General features: G+C 36.0%; 1 protein-coding gene across 1 annotated transcript in view; it reads right to left on the bottom strand.

Annotated features, from left to right (window-relative positions):
- LOC124079588 (cell surface glycoprotein CD200 receptor 5) overlaps positions 1-25,901 on the bottom strand; it is a gene marked incomplete at its 5' end in the record, with an annotated part of 58,708 nt that overhangs the window by 25,129 nt on the left and 7,678 nt on the right. Inside the window, one exon of the mRNA XM_058572881.1 lies at positions 5,412-5,457. Coding sequence (XP_058428864.1) covers positions 5,412-5,457 — 46 coding nt within the window. The remainder of the gene's footprint in view (positions 1-5,411; positions 5,458-25,901) is intronic.

The raw sequence follows: 25,901 nt of genomic DNA, 5'->3' as shown, positions 1-25,901 counted from the left end.
ATCCCAATCCTCAGTTTATACCCAAAGGACTTAAAGTCAGAATACTACAGTGACACAGCCACATCGATGTTTATAGTAGTTCAATTCACAATAGCTAAGCTATGCAACCAACCTAGGTGCCCTTCAACAGAAGAATGGATAAATAAAATGCATTATATATGTACACAATGGAATATTACTCAGTCATAAAGAAGAATAAAATTATGGCATTTGTCAGTAAATGGATGGATCTGGAGACTATCATGCTGAGTGAAATAAGCCAGTCCCCAAAACACAAAGGCCAAACGTTCTCTCTGATATGTGGATGCTAACCATAGGAAGGGTAGGGAGGGCGGATGGGAATAAGAATGATGGTAAAATGAATCTGACATAACTTTCCTTTTCTCATAAATACACTACCAGTGTAACTCCACAACCACAAGAATTAGATCCTAATTAGAATAGGTTGTACTCCATGTATGTATAATAGTCAAAATACACTCTACTGTCATGTATAACTAAAGACAACAAATACAAAATAAAATGAAGCACAATTTAAGAAATTGATGGGTCATAGGAAAGTTGTATATGTGGTTTTAATAAATACTTCTTGTCCTGAGCCAAATTGCCCATTCTCATATTAAAGTTCTAACCCCAGTACTTTGGAATGTGATCTTATTTGGAAATGGCATCATTGCAAATATAATTTGTTAAGATGAAATGTACTGAAATAAGCCTGGACCAAATCCAATATGACCAATGTCCTTATAAAGAGAAGAAAATTAGGCTAACCATGCACACAGGAAAAGAAGCATGTAGGATAAAGGCAGAGACCAGGGTATTGCTTTGTCTATAAGTTAAGAAAAGTGCCAAAGACTGTCAGCAGAACACTTGAAAGTAGAAGAGAGACAAGGAATGGATTCTTCCTTCTTGTTTTTATAGAATTTAAAGACTAATTTGACAAAAGGCCTTAACACAAAGACACTTGGATAAATGAAGGACATAACTATTTGTTACTTATAGCTACAAATCAGAGAAGGCTCCCATGAAGGTCTACCCAGGAGTTATACCTGAAGATAAGGTCACAACAAGCTGGGGCTATAGAGGACAAGCAATATATGGCCAGCTAGGGAGAGGGGACTGGTCTCCATGGCTTCTTGTACATTGAAAAATTTGAATAATCTCATGAGATCTGGGTTAGCTGTTTATGAGTGATTCCTAGTTTTCTGACAGCTGGTTCTGGAACAATTAAGGGTGGGTGCCCAATGACCTGGAATGTGAAATCTGCATGAGAGAAGTGGTTGAGACATGGAATTAAATCAGATGCTCAAGAAGGGAAACTAACAGCCTCTAGTCAAGGCCTCTCAAATGGAGCTAGATGGTGTACGAGAGGAAATCTGAGTTTCCAGTTGCTCCACTGCTTGGGATTCAAGCATCAGGTGTACTTCTTCTCTGGGTCAAAGTGGGAATTCACTGAAATTCAATATCATACAGTGATAGTCTCATAGAGACTCAGAAATTCAGGTGCATTGTGCAAAGAACAAGGAAGAGTACATTGGAGCCAGGCCAGTTGCAGAACCAGTGCCAGTTCACTACAGAGAGGAGGGATAGCACAAAGAGAAAAGCACAATGGACAAAGACATGGAAAGACCTGTAGGATAAAAAAGAGTTTGAACTTAGCTGATCCAGCAACTGCATAGCAAACTTGTCTTTGAAAATTTCGGTTTCCCAACTGGCAAACAGAGAGATGAGACAGGGAGCCATCATGAGGAGCCCACATTGCAACTTGCTGCTGGAGAGCTCAGAAGATCAGAGCAAACATTGCCATACTGTTCTAGCAAGCATCTATCTACCATAAAGACCAGAGTGTACCTACAAGAACATAATTGAAACAGGCACAAACAGAATATTGTACCCAGGAGGACTCAAGTCAGAGATATGGAGGGGTGCTAACCATAAGGAGGGTAGGCTGAATCTGATGGCTCACATGACCAGCTGAAGAGGGTCAGGAAACTGAACAGGCAGGCATGAATATCCTCAGGGATGGAATTTGGGAAGGCCATTTTTGTGGGCAGCAGAATGTGAAATTAAAGTAGAATTCTTGGTGGGCTCCTGAGATCCATCCAGCAGAGATTGGCATCTGGCTGGCCCTACAGGTGCATCGATCTAATCTTTCTAGAGCAGGTACCACCCAACAAAGTTCCAAAAGCCTGATCAGAAAACCCAAGCCACCAGAACTGCCTACTTAGAACTCTGAAGCAGCCCCACCCTCAGAGTGTCTCGATCCAGTTTGTCCAGACAAAATCCCTATCAACCGTACTTCTCATTCTGTCCTGCCTTAGACTGGAGAGAAGGGAAGCCTCCGTTGAGGCCATGCCAGCTGGCAGTTCAATGAACCACACAAAAAGAGAAAAGATTTGAAAAAACTCAGCCCTTGCTCTAAGGGATACACCACCCAGGAAGAAATGGAAAGGATAGTCAGGAATAGGCAATGATCATCCATTCTCCTTGACAGTTTTGACCAACTCAGTGAAGAAAATATCTTCATTTTCATTGAGTCTGTTTTCCATGGAGTGGTGGTAGTGGTGATGTGTGTATTCATGCTGAGCTGAATATATGGAAGTACATGTGGATATATGTACATTTACATATTTTTTTCTTTTTCTCTCACTTTTAGCATTTTTGAATGACTGCTATTTTTCTGTGTCTTGTCTTTTGAGGGATTGGGTTTTGTTTATTTTGTTTTTATTTTTGTTTATTTTTAGTGCTTATTTTTAGTGTTTCCTCTCTTCTTCCTCTAATAGCCAAATTCTCTTCTCTCATTTTCTATCCCTTTACTTTTTCTTTTATTTATTTTTTCTCTTCCATTTTATAGCCATCACTTGCTATATCTCTTCTTTTTCTGTTAAAATTTTGAACATGTTCAACTTCCCTTTACCTTTCTATCACATTTTATTTTCTCTTAATGAACTATTATTATCATCTTTTAGAATTTCTGGTTCATATAATTCCAGCCCCCACCATTCATGTTGCTGAATTTACTAACACTGTGTATGGAGTAGTTGACACCTAAAGTTTACTTTAGTGCCAGATCTACTTTGTGGCTAATTAATGGTTTTGCTTTTGGCAGTTGGGGACCCTTCCTGTTTCTGTGGTAATTAGTGTTGTGTAAGTCATAATAGGCACCAGGTATTTATTGTAATGCTGTAATTTGCTTCTGTTGTTGCTATTGTTTGTTTCACCCTTTTCTGGGAGGTGCCAGAAAATTACTGGGACACCACAAGTTCACAGGGTAGAATCTTTGCTGCTGAGCTGAAATCAGCAAACAGAGTACACCTTGCTCCACACATAAGTGAACCATGTTGAAACTTCAACAATACTTTATTGGTTTGGGGGTGGGGGTTATGGCTCAGGGGTAGAGTGCTTGCCTAGCATGTGTAAGGCATTGGGTTTGATTCTCAGCACTATATATAAATAAATGGAAATAAAGATCCATTGACAATAATAAACAATATTTTTTAAAAAGGCAATTTAGAACCCCAACTAGACAAGATCAAAAAAGACCTTTTCATAACATATTATAATTAAAATGCTTAACATACAAAACAAGGATAGAATTTTAAAATCTCAAGAGAAAAATATCAGGTCACATATAGGCAAGTCAATCAGAAATACTTCTGATTTTTCAGCAAAAATTTTAAAATCCAAAAGTACTTGGAATGATATGTTCCAAGCCCCTCATGGATGGAGCAATGTCTTCTACAACATTGAACAGGGCCCTTATTTTCAAGTGGATACCCATTCTGGTTGATATAGGTCTTTATTTTGTGAATGTATGCTATTATACAAAGTTGAGCAGTTTACAAAATTTAAATGCAATGTTGGACCTGGAAGGTTGACTTGCAAATGTCTTTCAAAGTTAAGGGGCTTGTGGGTGCACAGAAAATAAAAGTGATGTAAGCATCCATGATACTGCTATAAAGCACCAAAGCACAGAATGCACTAGCATAATTAAAGCTTCAGTTAAGGATGGCCAAATCTAAAATTCCTAACAGTCTAAGGTTTGGAATGATAATATATGTTTTTCTGCCAATTATTTTTTATTTTTAATCCTATTGGTGGCAGGGAATGCTGGGGATTGAACCCAGGGCCTAACACATGCTAGTCCTGCACTCTATCACTAAGCTGTAGCCCCTTACAAATAGATTTTAAATCATATAGTTTTATTTGAGCTAAATAGAGTGCCAGGTTGTTTGCTAATTAAAATGTCTAAGATTAGACTAAGATATGGGCAGGCTCTCTGGTTCACCAATTACTACAGGCTCTTTGCCTCTGTTGTCAATTCGGTTGATGATAGACAAGCCAATGAGACCCCTGGGCTGCAAGGTTTGCATTAACCCCACTCGATAGCATGCAGGCCTAAGCACTGATCATGTTTGGTTGAAACAGGACTTATTTGGATAGTTTATGTTTTTGGATCACAGATCTACAAACAAATAGCAACAAGAGCATCCAGCAACAAAAAGATGTGCAGCCCACTTGAAAGGTTTTTATTCTTTGATACTGATTTTTTTTTCAGCAGGCCTTGTTATCAAGGAGGCTTTATATGGTTTGGGGTTTATGATTAATATGGTATTGGTTTTACTATTATCTGTAAATATGATTTTTAATGACTGTGTGGAGACTATATTGACTATATTCCATCTTGGTAATACAAACTGTCTGTAGTAATGACCCTCGAGAACTAATTTGAACTTCCTGGAGGGTAGCAGAAGGAAAGTCCAGATAAATTACCCTCTCCCTATGATCTGAATATAGAGGGAGGGTGTTTTGAGTGGTAGAAATTCAGACCTAAATGGGTCTTGTATCAGACATTATTAAAAGTCTTCATATATAATCGGTCCTTAATATTAGAAAGTGGAATAAATCTCTCTTTAAGGACATGTAAGAATTCTGGTAAAGTTTTTAAAAAATGATGTGTGGTGTGAATTGGCCAAAGGGCCTTGAATTATGAGAGATCAAGATCTGAAGCAAAATAAAGGCTTATTAAGGGATGCATTTGCCAGATTGGACTTAAAAAAGGAGGTGAAGATATAAATGTGTCTCATTAAATAGGCTGTTTGGGTCTCATTAGGGACATGACAATTCTACTGAATGCCTTTTCCAAGAGTTCAGCATTGTGTATTTGAAAGGTGAAATGTGTGCTACAATTAGTTATATTTGGAACTTTTAAGGGGATAAGCAGTGTTCCGTGAGGCTTTATAATGTGAGTTTAGTAAAAATGAAGACTCTGGAAACATGTCTCTCCTTAGACAGCATATTAAGCTCCTGCTATGAACTAAATGCTTGTGTTTTCCTAAAAGTTATATATTAGTATCCTCCTGTGTGAGGATATAAGAATTCTTTCTGTAAGCCAGGAAGCAAGCTCTCACCAGATAACAGATCTTCCAGTGTCTTGATCTTCAACTTTGCAGCCTCCTATAAGAAATGTGAGAAATAAACATTTGTTATTTAAGCCACCCCATCTATGATATTTTTGTTCTAGCAGCCTAACTTAGACAATCCCATGTGTCAGTCCCCTTGCATGTTGACATGCGGCAGCACTTGTTAAGGCTCAAACACACCAACAGGGGATTGATTATACATTGGTTAATCAATGGGTATCTTTGGCAAGCACTGCGGTGGGGTTGGCAGTATAAGGATGAACTATTTGTTCCCCTGTTCCAGAGGACTCCTTTAGAATCAAACCGGGAGCTGGTCTTCAAGGGTAAGACCAACAATACCCTTGAGGGTCTGGGGAGCATGAAGTTCACAGTGAATGCAGCCAGGTGGTCACTATAAAGAAGATAGATAGGTTGCTATCCCACCTGAGATAGGTTGGTATCCCAGGTACCATTGCTCTTCTGTGGGGGAGCCCAATCCGCTTTCCTCCATATGGGCTGTACAAACACAGGAACAAACCAGGGTGCCGCCCCAAATAATAATAAATACCAATGCCAAAAATGTGAGGGCCTCCTGAATAGGCCTCTGCCAACCACAGGCTGACAGGAAACATGCTGAAACACCTGGTCCAGGAAAGTGTGACTCAAGAGATCCGTCCTTCCTATAGCCTTACCAGAGAGCCCCATCTGGCCTAGTCTCTAGCCCACCAAGTTTAGCCAATTAAAAGTGCTCATAATTCGTTTAATATTATATTAGTTGTTGGTAGACCTTTATTTATTTTTATGTGGTGCCGAGAATTGAACCCAGTGCTTCACACATGCTAAGCAAGCGCTCTATCGCTGAGCTACAACCCCAGCCCCAAACTGCTCATTTTTAATATTTCAACACAAAGGAAGTGTGGGAAAGGAGAGATGTGGAAACCAGTAATAGACATAGAAGCAGACGGCAGGCAAATCTAAAGCAGAAACTCACCACAGGCAATAGCTCCTTCCCAAGCTGCTCTTCTGGTGGTTTTGAAACCAATTAGTAAGCCAACAGCTGACCTCTGAGAAGCTATGCCAGAACCAAGTTTATCAGCATGCTGTTCTGCTCACCAATTGTTTCATAAAGTTCAGAGTTTATTGATTGTGGGACACCACACGGTGCTCTGGTAAAAATAACCCTTGTTACTGACAACTTCAAAAGGAGAGGATTGCCACAGGATCACAAAAGGGTCACAGAAGGGTCATACCAGGCACAGCTAGAATTATGGGGGCAGCATATTATTGCAAACCAGGTGATGCTGGCAAGCTTTCCTGGACTCCTTGTGCAGCAATTTGAATAATTTTGTGGGTTCCAAAGCATAAGGGCCATTCCTAGTTGTCTGGTATAGGGTCATAGGGCAATTAGAACAGGTGCATAGCAGCCAGGAGCATGAGAGCCCAGATAAGGGAAGTGGTTTAGGTTTGGCTTCAACCAGTTCTCAAGAGGGAAACTTGTTGCCCCAACAAGGGCCTCAAAACTGAGTCAATACATCATTTATTTTTATTTTAATAACATATATACTAATTTATATATTTATGTATATAAAATATGTTTTTGAACAATATATAAATATATATTATATAAATTTCAAAAGAAACCAACACCCCCTCCCCCTACACCTTGATCTCAGACTCCTAGGCTCCAGAACAATAAAACAATATGTTTCTATGGTTGAAGTCATTTGTTACAGTAGCCCTAGCAAACCAACACACTCCCAAACCAGTAGAGACGTTTTCATTCATGTTCTAAAGGGACAATTGCACGTCTCCCATCCCAATGCTCCACAGTTCACATTTCAGTTCACATTAAGCCCATTTTTAAGTGTTCAGCAGGCTTTGTGGGTCATGGCTAATGAATGGGAAACCCCTGCTCTAAAACAAATTTGTTTTTATCACCATCTTGATGCACCAAAATATTCTCCTAAAAGGTTTTTTTCCCAGAACCAAATATGTTGAACCCTTTCTCAGACCTTGAGAATATTGCCAAAAAATCAATCTGAATTATTTTTACCATATAATTTTAGATGATTTGCACTTACAGCCAGGTACAGCGGCACCTGCCTGTAATTCCAGCTACTTGGGAGCTGAGGTAAGATTGCACGTTCAAGGCTAGCCTGAGCAAAATTATTTGTTTGTTTGTTTGTTTGTTTATACATACACACAGTATGGGTTCTGTTCCTCTAGAGAACACTGATTAATATGTGGTAGAAATTATAATTAACAATTAAAAAAATGTATCTTGGGCCACCAGTACTAAGTTTCAGGAGATTTTTATCACCTGGAGGGGAATCCCTCTAGCCGTCACTCCCCATCCCCCCTGCCCCAAACCCTGGAAACACTCATCTGCTTCATATGTCTATGAATATGCCTCTTATGGGTATTTTATATAAATGTGATCATATAATATGTGGCCTTTTGTACCTGGCTTTTTTCATAAAAATGTTTCAAAGGTTCTTCCATGTCATGTGTATACAAACACATTCTTTGTCATGACTGAATAATATCCAGTTGTCTGGATATACCACATTTGGCTTACACATTTGTTAGCTGATGGATTTGAGAGTTGTTTCCAATTTTGGTGATTCCTAAAAGTGCTACTATGAACATTACTGTAGAGGTTTTTTAATACCTCTTTTCAATTCTTTGGGCCATAGAGTGGAATTTCAAGGCCATATTGTAACTTATTAAAGGCCATGTTTAACTTATTAAAAACTTGCCAAATTTTTGTTCATAATGGCTGCAATTTTTTTTATTTCCCACCACCAATATATGAGCTTTCAAACTTCTCCACATTACTGTCAACATTTGTTATTTTCCACTTAAAAAATTATCATTATAACAATCCTAGTGAGAATGAAGTAGCATCTCCATGTGGTTTTGATTTGCATTTCTTTGATGACTAGTGACAGTGGCCGCCTTATTGCATGCATTGACTATTAGTGTGTTTCCTTTGGAGAAATGTCTGTTCAAGTCTTTCAGCTATTTTTAAATTAAATTGTTTATTCCGAATAGTACAAGTTATTTATAAAATTTCTGGATACTACAACCTTACATATAATTTGCAAATACTTTTTCAAGTTATGTAGGTTATCTTTCACTTTCCTGATAATATATTTTGATGCACAAAAGTTGTAATTTTGAAGTCACATATGTGGAATACACTTGTAATCCCAGCTACTCAGAATGCTGAGGCAGGAAAATCACAAGTCTGAGGTCAGTTTGGGCAACTTAGTGAGACCTTATCTCAAAATTTAAAATTTTAAAAAGAACTGGGGATGTACCTCAGAGGTAGCGCACTTTCCTAGCATATGCAAGTACCTATATTTACCCGCCAGTACTACAAAAGTCATAATTTTGATGAAGTTCATTTTTTAATATTTTCTTTAGATTCTTGGGCCCTTATGGTATCATAACAACTAAGTTATTGTAAATACAAGGTAGTGAATAATACCATATAATTCATACCATATAAAAAAAATTAACTCCAAAGAGACCAAAGCCCAAAGAAACCAAACCATAGCTTTGGTTTATTTGGGCTTTGGTCTCTTTGGGGTTATTTTTTGTATATGGTATGAATTTCATTCTTTCACATGTGGTGGTCCATTTATTCCAGCACCATTTATTGAATAGACTATTCTTCCTCCATGAATGGTCTTAGCTCATTTGTAGAAAATCAGTGAGTCATAAAGTGTGGGTTTATTTCTAGACTCTCAATTCTATTCCATTGACCTATGTGTCTATCTTTTTAGTACTAAACTATTTTGATTTCTGTAGCTTTGTAGGCAGTTTTGAAATTAGGAATGTGAGTCCTCCAACTTTATTCTTTTTCATTATTATTTTTAACTATTTTGGTTTAAATTAAGATTCCATGTGAACATGAGGGCTTTCACTTCTGAAAAAAGTCATTGGGATTTTGATAGGAATTGCATTGAATATGTAGATCTTATTGAGAAGTATTGTCTTTTTAACAACATTGTCTCCAATCCATGAACATAGGATGTATTTCCATTTACTTAAATCTTCTGAAGTTCTTTTGACAATATTTTATAATTTTCACTGTACAAGTCTTGTAACCCCTTGATTAAATTAATTCCTATGTCAATGTTTTTGATGCTTTTGTCAATCGAATTGTTTAATATTCTTTTCAGATTCTTCTGAATTGTTTAATATTGTTTAATATTCTTTTCAGATTGTTCATTGCTAATGTATAGAAATGCATCTCTTTTTTGTTGGTTGGTTGGTTGGTACTGGGAAATTGAACCCAGGAGTGCCTTACCACTGAGCTACATTCCCAGCCCTTTTTATTTTTTATTTTGAGACAGGATCTGACAAAATTGCACAGGGCTTCGTGAAGATGCTAAGGCAAGCCTCAAACTTGTGATCCTCTTGCCTCAGCCTCCTGAGTCACTGTGATTACAGGCATTTACACTGCATACAGCAGAAATGCATCTCATTTTGGCATGTTGTTCTAGTATCCCCAAACCTTGCTGAATTTCTTCATTAGTCCTCGTGGGTTTGGGGTTTCTTTGTGGTATGTTTAAGACATATGTCATATGTGAGTAAGGAAATTTTACTTCTTTCTCACCACTTGTGACAATGTTTATTTCTTCTACTTCCCAAATTACTCTGAATAGAACTTCCAGTAGAATGTCAAATAAAGTGGACAAAGTGGGCCCTCTTGCCTTGTTTCTGTTCTTGGGGGCAAAGCTTCTGAACTTCATCACTGAGCATTCTGTTAGCTGTGGGTTTTTAATAAATGTCCTCTATCGTGTTTGGATGTTCCCTCCCTATTCTGAGTTTACTGAGTGTTCTTGTCATGAAAGGGTGTTGGATTCTGTGTAGTGTCTTTTGTTTTTTTTTTTTTTTTGGTATCATTGAGATTATCATGTGTAGGGTTTTTTCTTTATTACATTAATGTGGCTTATTACATTGATTGATTTTAATATGTTGAACCATTGCATTCTGTGGTTCAATTCCACTTAACATGCTGTATAATGCTTTTACGATGCTACTGCATTATGTTTGTCAGTATTTTGTTGAGGATTTTTCTATCAATATACGTAAGAGATATTGTTCTATATTTTCTTGTGATGTCTTTGTCTGACTTTGTTATCAAGTTAATGTTGCTCTCATAGAATTAATTAGGAAGTGTTCCTTTCACTTATATTTATTGGAAGAATTTAATTTGTTAACTGTTTAAATGTTTAGTAGTATTCACCAATGAAGTCATCTAGTCCTGAGCCCTTATTTGTAGAGAGGTTCTTTCCCTCCATATTTTTTATTGGTGTATTATAATTATACATAATAGTGAGATTCACTGTTACATAGTTATACATGAACACATTTTAACAATAAAATTTGGTCAATAGCATTCCCCAGGATTATTTCTCTACCTCCCCCCCCCCACCCCACTCATCACTTTACCGGATTTCCCTTAAACTTTCATGTGATTCCTCTGACACCTTTCTTTTTCTCTGTCCTCATATGAGAGAAAATATATGACCCTTGACTTTCTGAGTCTGGCTTATTTTACTTAACATAATGCTCTCAAGTTCCATCCATTTTGCTGAAAACAACATAACTTCATTTTTCCTAATGGCCCATCATGTGAATATGCCAAAATTCCTTTAACCATTCATTCAGTGATGGACACCTTAGTCTTGTTCCATAGTTTGGCAATTGTGAATTGTACTATAAACATGCTATAAACATGGGTATACATATATCACTATAACATGCTGACTTTAATTCTTGAAGATAAACACCGAGGAGTTGTATAACTGACTCATTTAGTGCTCCATTTCTAGTCTTGTGAGGAATCTCCATACTGATTTGCATACTGGTTATATTAATTTACAGTCCAACCAAGAGTATAAATGTGTTCCTTTTTTCTGTGAGGAAGTTTTTGATTATTGACTCAATCTCTTTCCTTGTTACAGGCCTATTCATATTTCCTTTTTTTTTTTTCTTTTTAATTTTAAGTACTGGGGGTTGAACCCAGAGATGCTCTGAGAACATTCCTGGTTCTTTTGTTTTGTTTTATTTTTGAGTCAAGGACTCTGTTATTCAGGCTGGCCTTGAACTTGTTATCTCCTACCTTGGACTTCTGCAGATTTTTCTAATTCTTTTTGATTCAATTTTGGTACTTTGTGTGTTTCTAAGAAGTTGTTAATTTCACATAGGTTATCTAATTTATCAGTATACTCTTATTCATAGTGTTCTCTCATAATTCTTCTTTCCATAAATCAGTAATAATGTCCCTGCTTTCATTTCTAATTTCAAAAAATTTGAACCTCCTTCTTTCTTTCTATTTTAGCCAACTAGCCAAATTTATTTATCTTTTAAAAACAAACTTTTGGTTCTCTTGACTATTATTTTCCTATTATTGATTTATCTTTATCTCCACTCTAGTCTTTATCATTTTCTTTTTCTGTTAGCTTTAGATTTAATTTGTTTTTCTTTTCTAGTTATTTAAGTTGTATATTTAGGGTTATTTATTTGAGCTGTTCTTATTTAATATAGGCATTTACAGTCATAAATTTTTCACTGAGAAATAGAAACACTACATTGAAAATTGAGATCAATTTTAAAATTTTAAAATTGAGATCAATTTTATTCATCTGAATGTATTTCCTAATTTCCTCATGATTTTTTCTTTGTTCCATTAGTTGTTTAATTTTCACATATTTGTGAACTTCCCAGTTTCCCTTCTGAGACTGATTTCCTTTTCATTACATTGTTTCCAGGGAAGATGCTTTTTATTTTATTACATTCTTAAATTTATTCAGACTGGTTTGTGGCCTAACATATGGCCTATTCTGGGGACTGTTTCATGTGCCCTTGAGAAAAATTTGTATTCTGTTGTTTTGGGGTGGAGTGTTGTGTATCTGTCTGTTGAGTCTAGCTGTATTGTAGTGTATAGTGCTTTCAGCCTTCTGTTTCCATATTGACCATCTATCTAGTTGTTTTATCTATTATTGAAGGGAGGGAACTGAAACCTTCAACAATTATTATAAACTATTTCTGCTGTCTGCTGTCAGTTTCTACTTCATGCATTCTGGAGCTTTTTTGTTAGGTGTGTATGTTTATAAGTGTGTATCACCTGTTGTATCTAACATATTAACATTTTATCAATAGTAAGTGGCATTTTTGTATTTTTGTAACACTTTTGCCTTAAAATTTGTTGGATAATAGGTATATCCATCTTAGCTTTCTTTTGATTACTACTTACAGAAATATATTTTTCCATCTTTTCATCTTATTTGTGTCTTTGGATATAAAATTAATCTCTTTTAGATAGCACATAATTGGATCATGTTTGTTTTCCCACCAATCTCTAATCTCTGACTTTTAAATGTAAAATTTAATCTGCAGTTATCATAATCAGATAAGGAAGTACTAATTCTACCATTTTTCCATTTGTTTTCACTGTATCTTATACATTGTTTGTGTTTCTCAGTTCCTCAATAATACTTTCTTTTCTGATTCTTTTTTAGAGAAATATTTTGTTTTCTTTTTCATTTCCTTTTTCTTGTTTTTTATTTATGTGGTTGAACTCGATATTATAATTAAAACTTACATTTATAACCATCTAGTTTAAATCAATATAACTTAGCTTCAACAGAACAAAAAGAAAAGAAGGTGAAACTTTAGGTCCTATTCAACTTCATCTTTTTCCCTTAATATTTCTATTGTCACAAATTCGATCTTTTAAACATATGGGCCCATTTAACATAGATAAACTTTTTGAATTTGCCTTTTAAATTATGTAGGAAAAAAATTAGAAACTAAAAATAAAATAATACTGACATATTCACACATGTAGATATCTTTACCAATGTTTCTTATTTCCTCTTATGACTATAAGTTATTGTTTATGGGGAATGAACTCCTTTTTTTTTTTTTCTAGAACTATCTTAATTTCTCCATTAATGTTGAGAGATAGTTTTGCCAGACATGGAATTGTTGCCTTAAAATTATTTTTCTTTCAACACTCTAAGTATGTCATTCATCCACATTCTGGTTTTCATGGCTTCTGATTAGTCACTGACCATTTATCTTGTTAAAGTTCTTTTGTGCAGATAAATCACTTCTCTTTACTGTTTTCAAGATTCTCACTTTGTCTTTGTCTTTTGACAGTTTGCTTATAATGTGGATCAGTGTGGATTTCTTTGAATTCATCCTACTTGGCATTCATTGAGTTCATTAAATATGTCAACACATGTCTTTCATCAGATTTTGGAATTTTTCAGCCATTATTCCTTCAAATATTCTTTTGGTCTCTCTCCTCTCTCTCTTTCTCTCTCTCATTTTCTCTCTCTCCCCCCTTTACCTCTCTGCCTCTCTCCCCTCTCCTTTCCTTCTAGGGCTCATCTTGTACACATTGTACAGTTGATAATGTTTTACAAGGCTCTTAGATTCTGTTCATTTTTCTTCCTTTTATTTATTTTTTCTTGCTTCTCAGACTACATAATCTCAATTGGGATTATCAATTTCTCAGTTTCAAGTTCTCTCTTTCCTCTGCCTTCTCAAATCTGCTATTTAACGTCTTTCATGAATTTTTTCATGTCAGTGATTATATTTATGGTTCCAAAGTTTCTACTTTTTTCCTTTATTACATTTCTATCTTTGCTGGTATTTTTTTATTCGGTGAAATTGGACTCTTCTGATTTCCTTTTATTTCTTTTTACAAAGTCTTCTTTAATTCTTTGGGCATACTGAAAATACTTGATTTGAACCCTCTGACTAGTAGGTAAAATATCCATGTTTCTTTAGAGACACTTTCTATTTTCTTTCTTTATTTTCCCCCTGTGTATGGGTCAAAATTCCTTGTATCTTTGCATTCCTGAGAATTTTTTTTAATTGTTTTGAAACTAAACATTTTGAATATTATAATGCAATACCTCTGGAAATCAGATTCTTCCTTCTTCCTTGGATTTGTTGTTGCTACCTGCCATAGTTCTTGTTGTTTGTTTAGTGAATTTTTTAGACTAATTTTTAAAATATAAATTCTTTTTTTTATTGGTTGTTCAAAACATTACAAAGCTCATGACATATCATCTTTCATACATTTGACTCAAGTGGGTTATGAACTCCCATTTTTACCCCAAATACAAATTGCAGAATCACATCGGTTACACATTCACATTTTTACAAAATGGCATATTAGTGACTGTTGTATTCTGCTACCTTTCCTATTGACTATGGAGATATTTTAAGAAGGACATCCATGCTATGTATTTATATTACATATTGGATATTAAAAATTCTTTGGGAGTGACAATATAAAAAATAAATAAATAAATAAAATATAAATTCTTTGCTGTGTGTGCCTAATAACTTCTATGTTCCACTATTTTATTAATTATTCATTGATTTGACAATAATTTCCTTAAACACCTGCAACCCAAAGAGAATATCTCCTAGTCTTTGCAGATGAGTTCTGTGTACATTAGGAAAACCTTCAGCATGCACCAGGCAGTTTACAAATACACCTTAAACTTCACTGTCTTCCTACCTGAATGTTAGCCAGATGTAAGAATTTAGGGCCTTTTCAGACCTTTTCTGAGCATATGTCCAGCCCTGGTCAAGTGGACAGATGTTAGTTTCCCCAATGCATATGGAAGCTTTGCAAAGTACATAGCCTCCCACAGATCTCCCTTCCTAGCTTCTTCCTAAGCTCTTCAGTCTGTGTCCTGCTTATCCCATTTTTTTATCCCTCACCCCAGAGAGCCATTCCTAGAACATTTGCCTTTTAATGGTTTTCAGCAGATGACATTCAAGGGGTTCCAGCCCTGAGATAGTTTCAAAGTGAAAAAAATAAAGTCAAGATCCCTACCTGGGGGCCAAACCCTCAGAGAGTCACTAGAGAAGCCAAAACATGCCACCACGATTATTGTTTGAGAATGATATTTGTATTGCCCTTTCTGACAGTCACTGTCCAGCTGTGGTGTGGAGATGGTAGGCAGGTAAGTTAAAATGTCATTATCATTCTCTTACTGAAGTTTAGTAAGTTTTCTCTGCATTACGCATTCCCTTGGTTTTGATAAAGTATTTTAATGAAGTTTGAGAGTTCCAAAGAACTAGAGGAACAGAGTTTTGGAGTTTCCTACATTTTTGTTGATGTCACTCAATATATTGGCTTTTAAATGACCTTGGATCATTTCTATGCCATAGTCCCTAACCACCCTGCATTTTACAAACCCTTAAAATCTTGCTGTCTTCAAAAGTTAAACTCTGCGATTCCCATTGGAGACAACCTACATCCTGTACAGAAAATATGCTCACTTTCAAAGTTCCTTTTAGACATTTTAAAGCCTTTCACAAAATATGACTTCACCTGCTTTTGCTTAAACATGCCAGGGACTTCAGGGACTCCATCACCCTCCACAGCCAGCTGCAATCACCAGCCCCCATTGAGTTGGGCAGTATACCCCCGTTTTCTTCCACCAGCCTTTCTAAACTGCATATTTAACCCTGAAATAGTTACCACATCAACTTCCTGTTCAGGTTGATGTTATCACAGATATTTCCACCACTAATACAAGCATTTCATAATAGCACTAATTGCACAAACACAAATATATGTACGCACAAAGCAGGTATTGTGTTCTCATGGTGTGGTCACTTGTGGTTGTTACAAGCATCATAGCTTAGAATACACTATCCTTTGTTTATTTCTCATCTGAACCACAGTCAAGTTCATTTGAATGCTACAGTTTCTATATCTGCTCTAACATTTGAGAAAAACATTGTTTAATCAGTAGTCTTCAAATAATTTTGATAATGAGCCAGAATTGGCTTTGTTTCTGAGGGTCTGGGTTTGTTTGTTTTGTTTTGTTTTGTTTTTCTTCTTCTTCTTTTTCCTCCCTAAGAATAAAAACTAGCCCTACTAATTACTTCATGATTATATTATCAGGCAATAGATCCTACCGTATATTAAATGAGCAGCATCACAAAAATAGACATGCTGAGCTAAGTAAGGAATTATGGGTCTTATTTCATCTTGCCTATATATCTGTATTAAAGGGAACAGAAGAGAATGAGAAAACACTCCTTCTTCTTTTTTTAGATGTTGATGGACATTTGTTTTTATTCATTTATTTATATGCGGTGCTAAAAATTGAACCTAGTGTCTCACACATGCTAGGCAAGTGCTCTACCACTGAGCCACAACTCCAGCCCCACACTTCTTCTTTTAATCCTTCTTCTTCCCTCTTATATTTCTCTAAAACAACACAGTTCCAGATAGTGATGTCCAATCAACCAAGAGACAAATCAAAATAAAAACCATGCTGATGATAAACAAAAAATTAATTTAAATATATAGTTAAGACTAAATATTTGAAGGAACTATGTCTAAACAACAGAATGCAAATGCTTTAAATCCTCAAAAATGTAAAATAATAAATAAAAAATCAGAAAGTGGAAAAAAGAGCAAGTTTTGCATGGAGTCAATGGACATTGTGTGACAGTGAAAACCTAACTTTAAAAATAAACAGACAGGCTCTGGAAAGCAGTATGAAAACTTAGAATGGAACCATCATTTGGCCCAGTTATCCCACTCCTAGGTATATACCCAAAGGACCTCAAATGAGCATACTACAGTGATGTGACACAGCCACGCCAATGTTTATCACAGCACAATTCACAATAGCTAAGCCATGGAACCAACCTAGGTGCCCTTCAACAGATGAATGCACAAAGAAAATATGCTATATTATACACAATGGAATATTACTCAGCCATAAAAATGGCTTTATGACTTTTACCAGTAAGTGGATGGATCTGGAGATCCATCATACTAAGTGAAATAAGCCAATCTTATAAAAACAAAGGCTGAATGCTCTCTCTGACATGTGGATGCTAACACACAATAAGTGAGGGAAGGGAAGAACAGAAGCTCAATGGATTAGACAAAGGGGAATAAAAGAAAGGGAAAGAGGATGGGAATAGGAAATACAGTAAAATGAATTAGACATAAATTTGCTATGTTCATATATGAATACACCACCAATGAAACTCCACATCATGTACAACCACAAGAATGGGATCCTATTTAGAATACGTTATATTCTATGTATGTATAATATGTCAAAATACACTTTACTATAATGTGTAACTAAAAAGAACCAATAAAAATTAAATTTAAAAAACAAAAAAAATTGAGTGGTTAGTTACTTCTAGTTACATCTCCTAATATAGTTCATAATTTCTTTAGCGAACTCCTTTAAAAATGAGTATCTCAAAAAAATAAAAACTAGTATCTTATTGGCAAAGATTTTCTTTTCAAAATAGAGAAGGCAATGATCCAAATCCATTGAAGTATATATTTATGAAGATTTCTCTTTCTATTCAACATGTTCTTCTTTTAAGTTCACTGAATGTTTTCCACATTGTTATGGTAAACCATAAAATACTGCTGAAAAGCTCACTTTTCTGTACAGATATAGACTGTCTTTTTATTTTAATTTTTTTGTTGTAGATGGACACAATACCTTTATTTTATTTATTTACTTTTATGTGGTGCTGAGGATCAAACCCAGTGCCTCTCAAGTATGAGGCAAGCCCTTTACCACTGAGCCACAACCTCAGCCCTATAGACTTTCTCTTTTATAACAGTTTTAGTTCACAGAAAAATTTGAGTGGAAAGTACAAAGCATTCTGTGCTCCTTTCCCACACACAGGTGCAGCCTCCCCCATCATCAGCATTTCCCACCAAAGTGGTATATCTGCTATAACTGATGAGCCTATGTTGATTCTAGATTATTCCTCAGTCTACAGTTTATGTTGGTGTTCACTCTCAGTGTTAAATATTGTGAAGAAATTTGTATCTCCAAATTAGAATTGTTTCAGTTTCACACTTTAAGATCAAGTAACAATACTTCTTATTTAGAATAAGACTTCTAGATAAAAGCATTTTTGTGAAATTATTTTTTTTCTCCTTTTTATATACATCAATAGAAAAGTATGCAGCTGATATTAACATGTTTGTTTATGATTGGTGGAATTGTAAGCACTTAGGTTTTTCTGTATTGGTTGAACTTAATATAGGTATATTTCATTTTCAAAAAAATAAAATGTCATTTTTTTAAATGCTTAAGCAATCCCGATAAATATTCCCTCAATAAATGTTAATGCTGATTTATAACATATTTGGCAAAATTGTCTTAGAAATTTATCTTGAAAACCAGTAAGAAACTTGAAAGACCCCAGAAGAAGATATAGTAAGCTTTGCAATTTGGGAAGATAAGAGCAATAAGAGCAATAAGTAGAAAAATCCAAATGTTTACTAGGGTTAAAATTGGGAAACTATTTTCATCAATCATGGCCACTGTTTAAGGCAGGTTAGACTTGTTCCACAGTGTGCTAGACTGCATAAACAATCACAGTGGCTTACGCACATCATGTGTGTATGCAGAAGGCAGGTTATTAAGGTTGAAGAATGTGCAAATTAATAACAAGAAAAAAAATGAGGGCTGGGAATATAGCTCAGTTGGTAGAGTACTTTCCTCGAATGCACAAGGCCCTGGATTCAATCCCACGCACCACAAAAAAGAAAGGAAGGAAGGAAGGAAGAAAGAAAAGACTCACAGGCCCATTCACATAAACCAATTAATGCTGTTGATAAATTTTTATGACTTTTCCACACTTGAAAATGTTCTATAAGTTTAAAGCAATGTCTCCAAAGTTAAAATTAATTTAATCTTAGGTGATCATAACATACATGGTGGAGGGGACAGTGCTGGGGATTGAACTCAAGGACATGCAACTACTGAACCATATACCCAGCGCTTTTTTTGTATTTTATTTAAAGACAGGGTCTCCCTGAGTTGCTTAGGTCCTCAATAAGTTGCTAAAGCTGGCTTTGGACTCTCCATCCTCCTGCCTCAGCCTCCTGAGCCACTGGGATTACAGGTATGCACCATCATGTCCAGCCATAATATACATTTTTTAAAAGAGAGAGAGAGAGAGAGAGAGAGAGAGAGAGAGAGAGAATTTTTTTAATATTTATTTTTTTAGTTCTCAGCGGACACAACATCCCCGTTTGCATGTGACGCTGAGGATCGAACCCAGGCCACGCGCATGCCAGGCGAGCGCGCCACCGCTTGAGCCACATCCCCAGCCCTCATAATATACATTTCTTATCAACTAAAACAACTGATGAAATTCTCTTTTCCTTTTTTTCCTTTAATTTCAGATTCCTTTAGCATGTATGGAAATTGCACAACAAAACTCATTAATTTTTTCAATCGATAGGTTTAAAAATTAAATTTTAAAATTGAAAAAGTGAATAAAAGAATTTTGTACTCTTAAAGTATCTTGAAGATCCCAAAAAATGCACCTAGAAAACACAAAATTACACAAGTATGTACTCTGTAAGACATTAAAGCAATAATATGAACATGTCATGTAGGATCTAGAAAATGATTGTGCATTCAGAAATAAACTGTTAAAAACAAACAAACCAAACTCTTAGATCTGAAATGTACCAAAATTCAAAACTTTTTGAGAATCGGCATGACACCCCAAGTGGAAAATTCCACACATGACCTCATGTGACCAGTTACAGTCAAAACAGGTGCACTAAAAATATTGTATAAAAATAACTGCAGTCTATATGTATAAAGTGTATGCGAAACAGAAATTAATTTCATGCTTAGAATTGGGTCCCATTGCCAAGATAGATCATTATATATAGGCAAATATTTCATAATCCAAAAAAATCCGAAATCTAAAACACTTCCAGTCACTTCCAGTCACAAGCATTTCACCTGAGAGGTGCTCAACCTGTAATAACAATAGTGTGTGTCAGTTGTTCATTCAAGTAAGACGGTATTCCAGAAAAAATAATAAGCAGTTCATTTGGGCTGGGGATGTGGCTCAAGCGGTAGTGCTCTCGCCTGGCATGCGTGCGGCCCGGGTTCGATCCTCAGCACCACATACAAACAAAGATGTTGTGTCCGCCGAAAACTAAAAAATAAATATTAAAATTCTCTCTCTCTTTAAAAAAAATTAGCAGTTCATTCAACTCAAAACTCAAAAGTAACACAAGCATTTGTGTTAAAGACAACCATCATACTTTGAGAGGTATCACAAGTGTTTTATGTATACTTCACATTTCACCGAATGGAATATTTTAAAACATCTATTAGGAGTTGACATTTAATAAAAATCAATATTTTTAAAAAGACAAACAATATCTTAACATTATTGTGAAAACAGAAACAACCTTAAGAACTTCTCCCAGAGGACCATCTTTGGTCTTTGGATCACATTTTTACTACAGCTAAGCTAAAACAAGCTTGGAAAACCAAAGTTTATTCTTTCCTCTTGAGTATCAAAGACATTAGAAAGTTGGAAAAGAAAGACCATGTAATCTGATTTTAATTAGTTTTTCTCTGCAAAGGAATTGTGAATTTAAAAAAAACTTATTTCCACTTATAAAAGGAAATTCTTTTCTTTTTATATTATGTTCCTCCACAAAGATTACTGACAATTGTAAATTTAATGAATTTCCACTTATAAAGGGAAACATGTTTCTCTGTTATTTTCTCCCACAAAGATCACTGCTACACCCTAACATATCTCAAAAATTATGCATATAAGACATAAAAACTTTCATACAAATAATCAACTCCCCTCAATCTTTAGTTTCATCATTATCATGAGAAAAAAACAGATGAAATCTATCAGAATTTGGTGGTTCTAAAACAAATTAGTTAAATAGAATACAAACTTCTTAGGAATGAAAACTGTTCCTTATGATTCTCATTTTTCCTCCTTAATGTTCAAAAGACATTATTGATACACTAAGCCACTCAATGATGACCTAAAGATAAACAATAGCACAGACATAAAATAGACATAGGTCTCTGCTACCCATTTATGAAGAAATCTGAGGTCAATGCCAATCTAAGCTATGTTAGTCAACTTTGCATTATTGTGACCAAAATACCCCAAGAGAACAACATAGCGGAGGGAAGGTTTGTTTAGCCTCATGGCTCCAGAAGTTTAGTCCACGATTGGCCCAGTCTGTTGCTTTAATTCCAAGGTAAGGCAGAAATGCATGGCGGAGGGGAGCAGCTCCATTCCGGGCAACCATGAAGCAGAGAGAGGGAAGGGGTTAGGGGTACCCCTAGTGACCCACCTTCTCCGGCCAGTCCCCACCTGTCTACAGTTACCACCCAGTCCATTCAAACTACATTGGACTGATTAGGTCACAGCTCTCATAATCTAATCAATTCACCTCTGAATATTTCTGCATCAACACAGGAGCTTTTGGTGGACACCTCATATTCAAATCATCACACAAGATTGAGGGTCCATCAAATCTACTTTTTCCCTCATGATCCCACAAATAGTTGATAAATCTAACCAAAAGAGCCAGTCATGGTGGTGCATGCCCGTAATCCTGGCAGCTCCAGAGACTGATGCAGGAGGATTGCAAGTTCAAGACCAGCCTCAGCAACTAATTGAAGCCCTGAGCAACTTAGTGAGACCCTGACTCAAAATAAAAAAGTAGATAAATAAAAAGAAGATGTGGCTAGGGATGTGGCTCAATGGTAAAATTCCTCTGAGATCAATCCCTGGTACCAAAAATAATTAATTAACCAAGAGAGTATGCAGGACATCTGGGTTTGGTGTCTCATAGTCTGGAATATCTGTACTTAGTGATTCAATGAGATTTATTCTTCATTTAGTTGACCAAAATCTGTTTGTTTCTAATCCAGATAAATCAGACGAGGATTAAAAAAAAACTATAACAAAAATGAGACTACTCATCACTATGTTCATCCCTCTCTATGCAAATGTGTGTGTTTACAGTCACACACAATACAGGGGTTGCACATAAAATCTGCTTACACAAGCTTTGAGGGGAAAACTGGCAGAAAGAAGATTAAAGATAACCCTGAAACTACACATGTAGAAATAAATGCATGATCTGTTTGCCTTACCAAAAAAAAAAAAAAAAAGAAAAAGAAAGAAAGAAGAAGGAGGAGGAGGAGGGGGAGACCAATAGAAACATATGAACTATGGCAATATATATTGTTTAAATCTTTGATGTGAATCATTCAAAAATTTTTCTTATTTACCATTTGACATCTGGAGTAGGTTTCCAAGTTTTGAATATATAAACCTTCTGAAGAGATCAAAATTAAATCAGTAGCAAAGAATTCATAAACCATTCCTGTGTCATACTCTTAAAGTTGGTAACCAATAGAGTATAGGATGCAAATTTCTAGTTCAGTTTGAAATAATTTTTAGACAAGTTATTCAACAATGGAATAGATGTATCTGAAAATGCTATAATAAAGAATAATATTTGGGGCTGGGGCTGGGGCTCAGTGGTAGAGTGCTTGCCTAGCATATGCAAGGCCTTGGGTTCAATCCTCAGCACCACGTAAGAATGAATGAATGAATGGATGGATGGATGAATTTTAAATAAATAAATAAAATACAATGTGTCCAACTAAACCTAAAAATATTTTTTTTTAAAAAAGAAGAATAGTCAAGGAACTAACTATGTTAGTGTTGTAGGAACTACATTATTAAAAAAATTAGTAAAGAAAACATGGGGATGAAAATTTAGGGTAGGAATTGGTAATAATTTTAAGTTTGTTAGTCAGTTTATATCTCCAGCTAGCCAGGCTGGTGACCTATGCTGGGTTCACAAAATCTGGCTATATCAATAACAGAAAATGGCAAAGAAAGCACACAAGCACACAGAAATACTTTTTCAAAATCTGGAACAGCTCTAGACATTAGGGGTCTGTTGGAAAGAGAGTGTACACCTGGATTCCTTATTTTTATGAGGGGGGCTGGAGCACAAAAGGAGGTTCATGGAATGTTTTTTCCAAATAAGGCAGTGGGTTGAGTCTAGCTTGGTGATTGTGGTCAGTAGATCAATTGACATCTTGGCAAGTCACACCCATCTTTGCTGTGTGGGAACACAGGCAGAGTGAGAGGAAAGTGCACGCATGTGTTGCTTGGCCTAAAAAGCATGCAACACCAGGCCAGTCCTCCCATACACTCAAAAGCACATAGTTCACACACACACAGAGCCCAAGGAAGGCCCATGGCAAGGTTAAACTTCAGTTAAAAGATTACTTTTTTGTGTATTTACACAGTGGAATGCATTACAATTCTTATTACACATATAGAGCACACTTTTACATATCTCTGGTTGTATACAAAGTCTATTCACACCAATTTGTGTCTTCATACATGTACTTTGGATAATAATGATCATCATATTCCACCATCATTAATAACCCCTAGCCTCCTCCCTTCCCCTTTAACCCCTCTGTCCCTATCTAGAGTTCGTCTATTCCTCCCATGCTCCCTTAAGATTACTTTTGAACAGAAGTTTGAAAAAAAAAATGAAGAAGTTACCCTGTGAATATCTGGAAGAAGAAAAAAAGAAAAAGAAAAACACAGCAATCCAAAAATCCATGAAATAAGCAGTTGCAAAATCCCATGAATGTTTGAAGGAGAGAAAAATAGAGTGGCCAGGGTAAGTGGGTGATGAGGATCCTAGTAATTAGCCAGGTGAGGACAGAGGTGCCAAGGAGTGGAAGGCAGATCCCATAATGCTGCGGGGGAACACCAGAAGCTCAAGGTGAAGTGGGGATCCACTAGATGGTGAAAGAGGAGCAACGTCATCTATGTATGTTTTAACAGCCTCCCTCAGGCTTTTGTGTTACAAATAGTTTATGTTTGAGCTGAGGTGGGGGCCAGTTACTCAGCAGTTCAGGTCTGGTTTTGGCTTAGATCAGGATGATACTAGTAAAAGTATTAAGAAGTGGTAGGAATCTTGAAATACTGTGAAGACAGAGACTGCAGGAGTGGCTGATGGATTACTTCTGTAATATACCACAAAGTCAGTGAGGTGGCACACAGCTGTAATCCCAGCTACTCAAGAAGCTAAGGCAGGAGGATAGCAAATTTGAGGCCACCTGAGCAGTTTAGTGAGAGCCTGTACTCTATATATGTAATATGAATTGTAAGGCATTCTGCTGTCGTATATAACAAATTAGAATGAATTTTTTTAATGCAGCAAAAATAAAATAAAATAATAAAAAGGGGGAAAATAATTTTTTATAAGAGCTATCAATTATTTTGCACCAGCCATTTACAAGATGTTTTACTAAGTATTTGTAAGAGGCATCTCATAGCAGTCTGGTGACACAGCTGTCAGTATGCTCATCTTAAAGATGGCAAAGCTGAAGGTTACAAGATTACATTACAGGCTCCAAAAATGATGCTCTTCCCTCAACCCTACTTACTTTTGATTTTTTTTCCTTATTTTTAAGGGAAAAAGATTAGTCAAGCAGATGTCAAAGAAAACATATGCTGAGAATTAAATGGTGGAAAATTCAGTAACATCCTAACCAAATAATTCACATTCTTCCTAATAAAAAAGATAAAGTAATTTTCTGAGAACACATAAAAATGCATGCAATTGAAAGCTAATGAGAAGTGGAGGTTAGGGACAGTCACTGGATGACATATGCCGGAGAAGTCAAAAAATATACATTTTTTAAAAGATGATCTTTTATCTCTTTCAGAAAATAAAAATATCCCTCTAATATATTGTGCATAAGCTCCTGGACAGTGTCCTTCACTACGTAGTCACTATATTATTAGTCAAATGAATTATTTATTTGACACTAAAAACTTTGGTTTTTTATGCTGTGGATCAAACATAGGGCCTCCTACGCACATTTTCTATCACTAAGCCACATCCCCAGTTTCAGATTATGAAACGGAGTTTTTTCTTTTTTTAAAAGTCATACCATATTGTTTTCTTGTCTAGAGAAATTTATTTATTCCTTAAAGTTACTTTGAAATTGTTTTTGCAAGAGACAAGAATATTTTTCAAAACATAATTATATTTTGAGGAATTAAATGATAGGACAAAAAAAAAAAAAACACAGACTGAGGATATAGTTCAGTGGTAGAACACTTGACTTACAGGTGGTGAGCTGTAGGACTAATCCCCAGTACACAAAAAAAGAAAGAGATAAAATTTAAAGACGATTTCAGGAATTTAGTTCCCAGAAGTAAAAGAACGGAGTTGCCATCAACAAGGAGTAAAAATCTGGGAGTGGAGCATGTTTGGAAAGATAAGGGGAGTTGTTGGGACATATCAAATTTGAATTGTTAGATGTCCAAGTAGAGCTTGGTGGGTGGTCAAGCCCAGGGACCCAGATCTACCCACACTAGCCTCTGCAGAGCCCAGGCACACAGCAGGCCTGGTCCACCCCTTTCCCAGTGGGGCAGACACCACCAGAGTCTAGCCTTTGGTGCAAGACCACCCCTTCTGACCAGAAGACTACTGCAAGAAGTCAAGCCCAGCAGCCCAGATCCACCTACTCCAACTTGCACAGGACCCAGATCCAGGATGCAGTAGCACTATTGAGGGACACCAGCAGGGTTTGGAAGCCCAACATC

The sequence above is a fragment of the Marmota monax genome, unplaced genomic scaffold (assembly GCF_021218885.2).
Source record: "Marmota monax isolate L192 unplaced genomic scaffold, Marmota_monax_Labrador192_F-V1.1 WCK01_AAM20220418_F8-fsc00119, whole genome shotgun sequence".
Taxonomy (NCBI): domain Eukaryota; kingdom Metazoa; phylum Chordata; class Mammalia; order Rodentia; family Sciuridae; genus Marmota; species Marmota monax.
The sequence above is the reverse complement of the archived record's forward strand: the minus strand, read 5'-3'. Positions and strand labels throughout refer to the sequence as shown.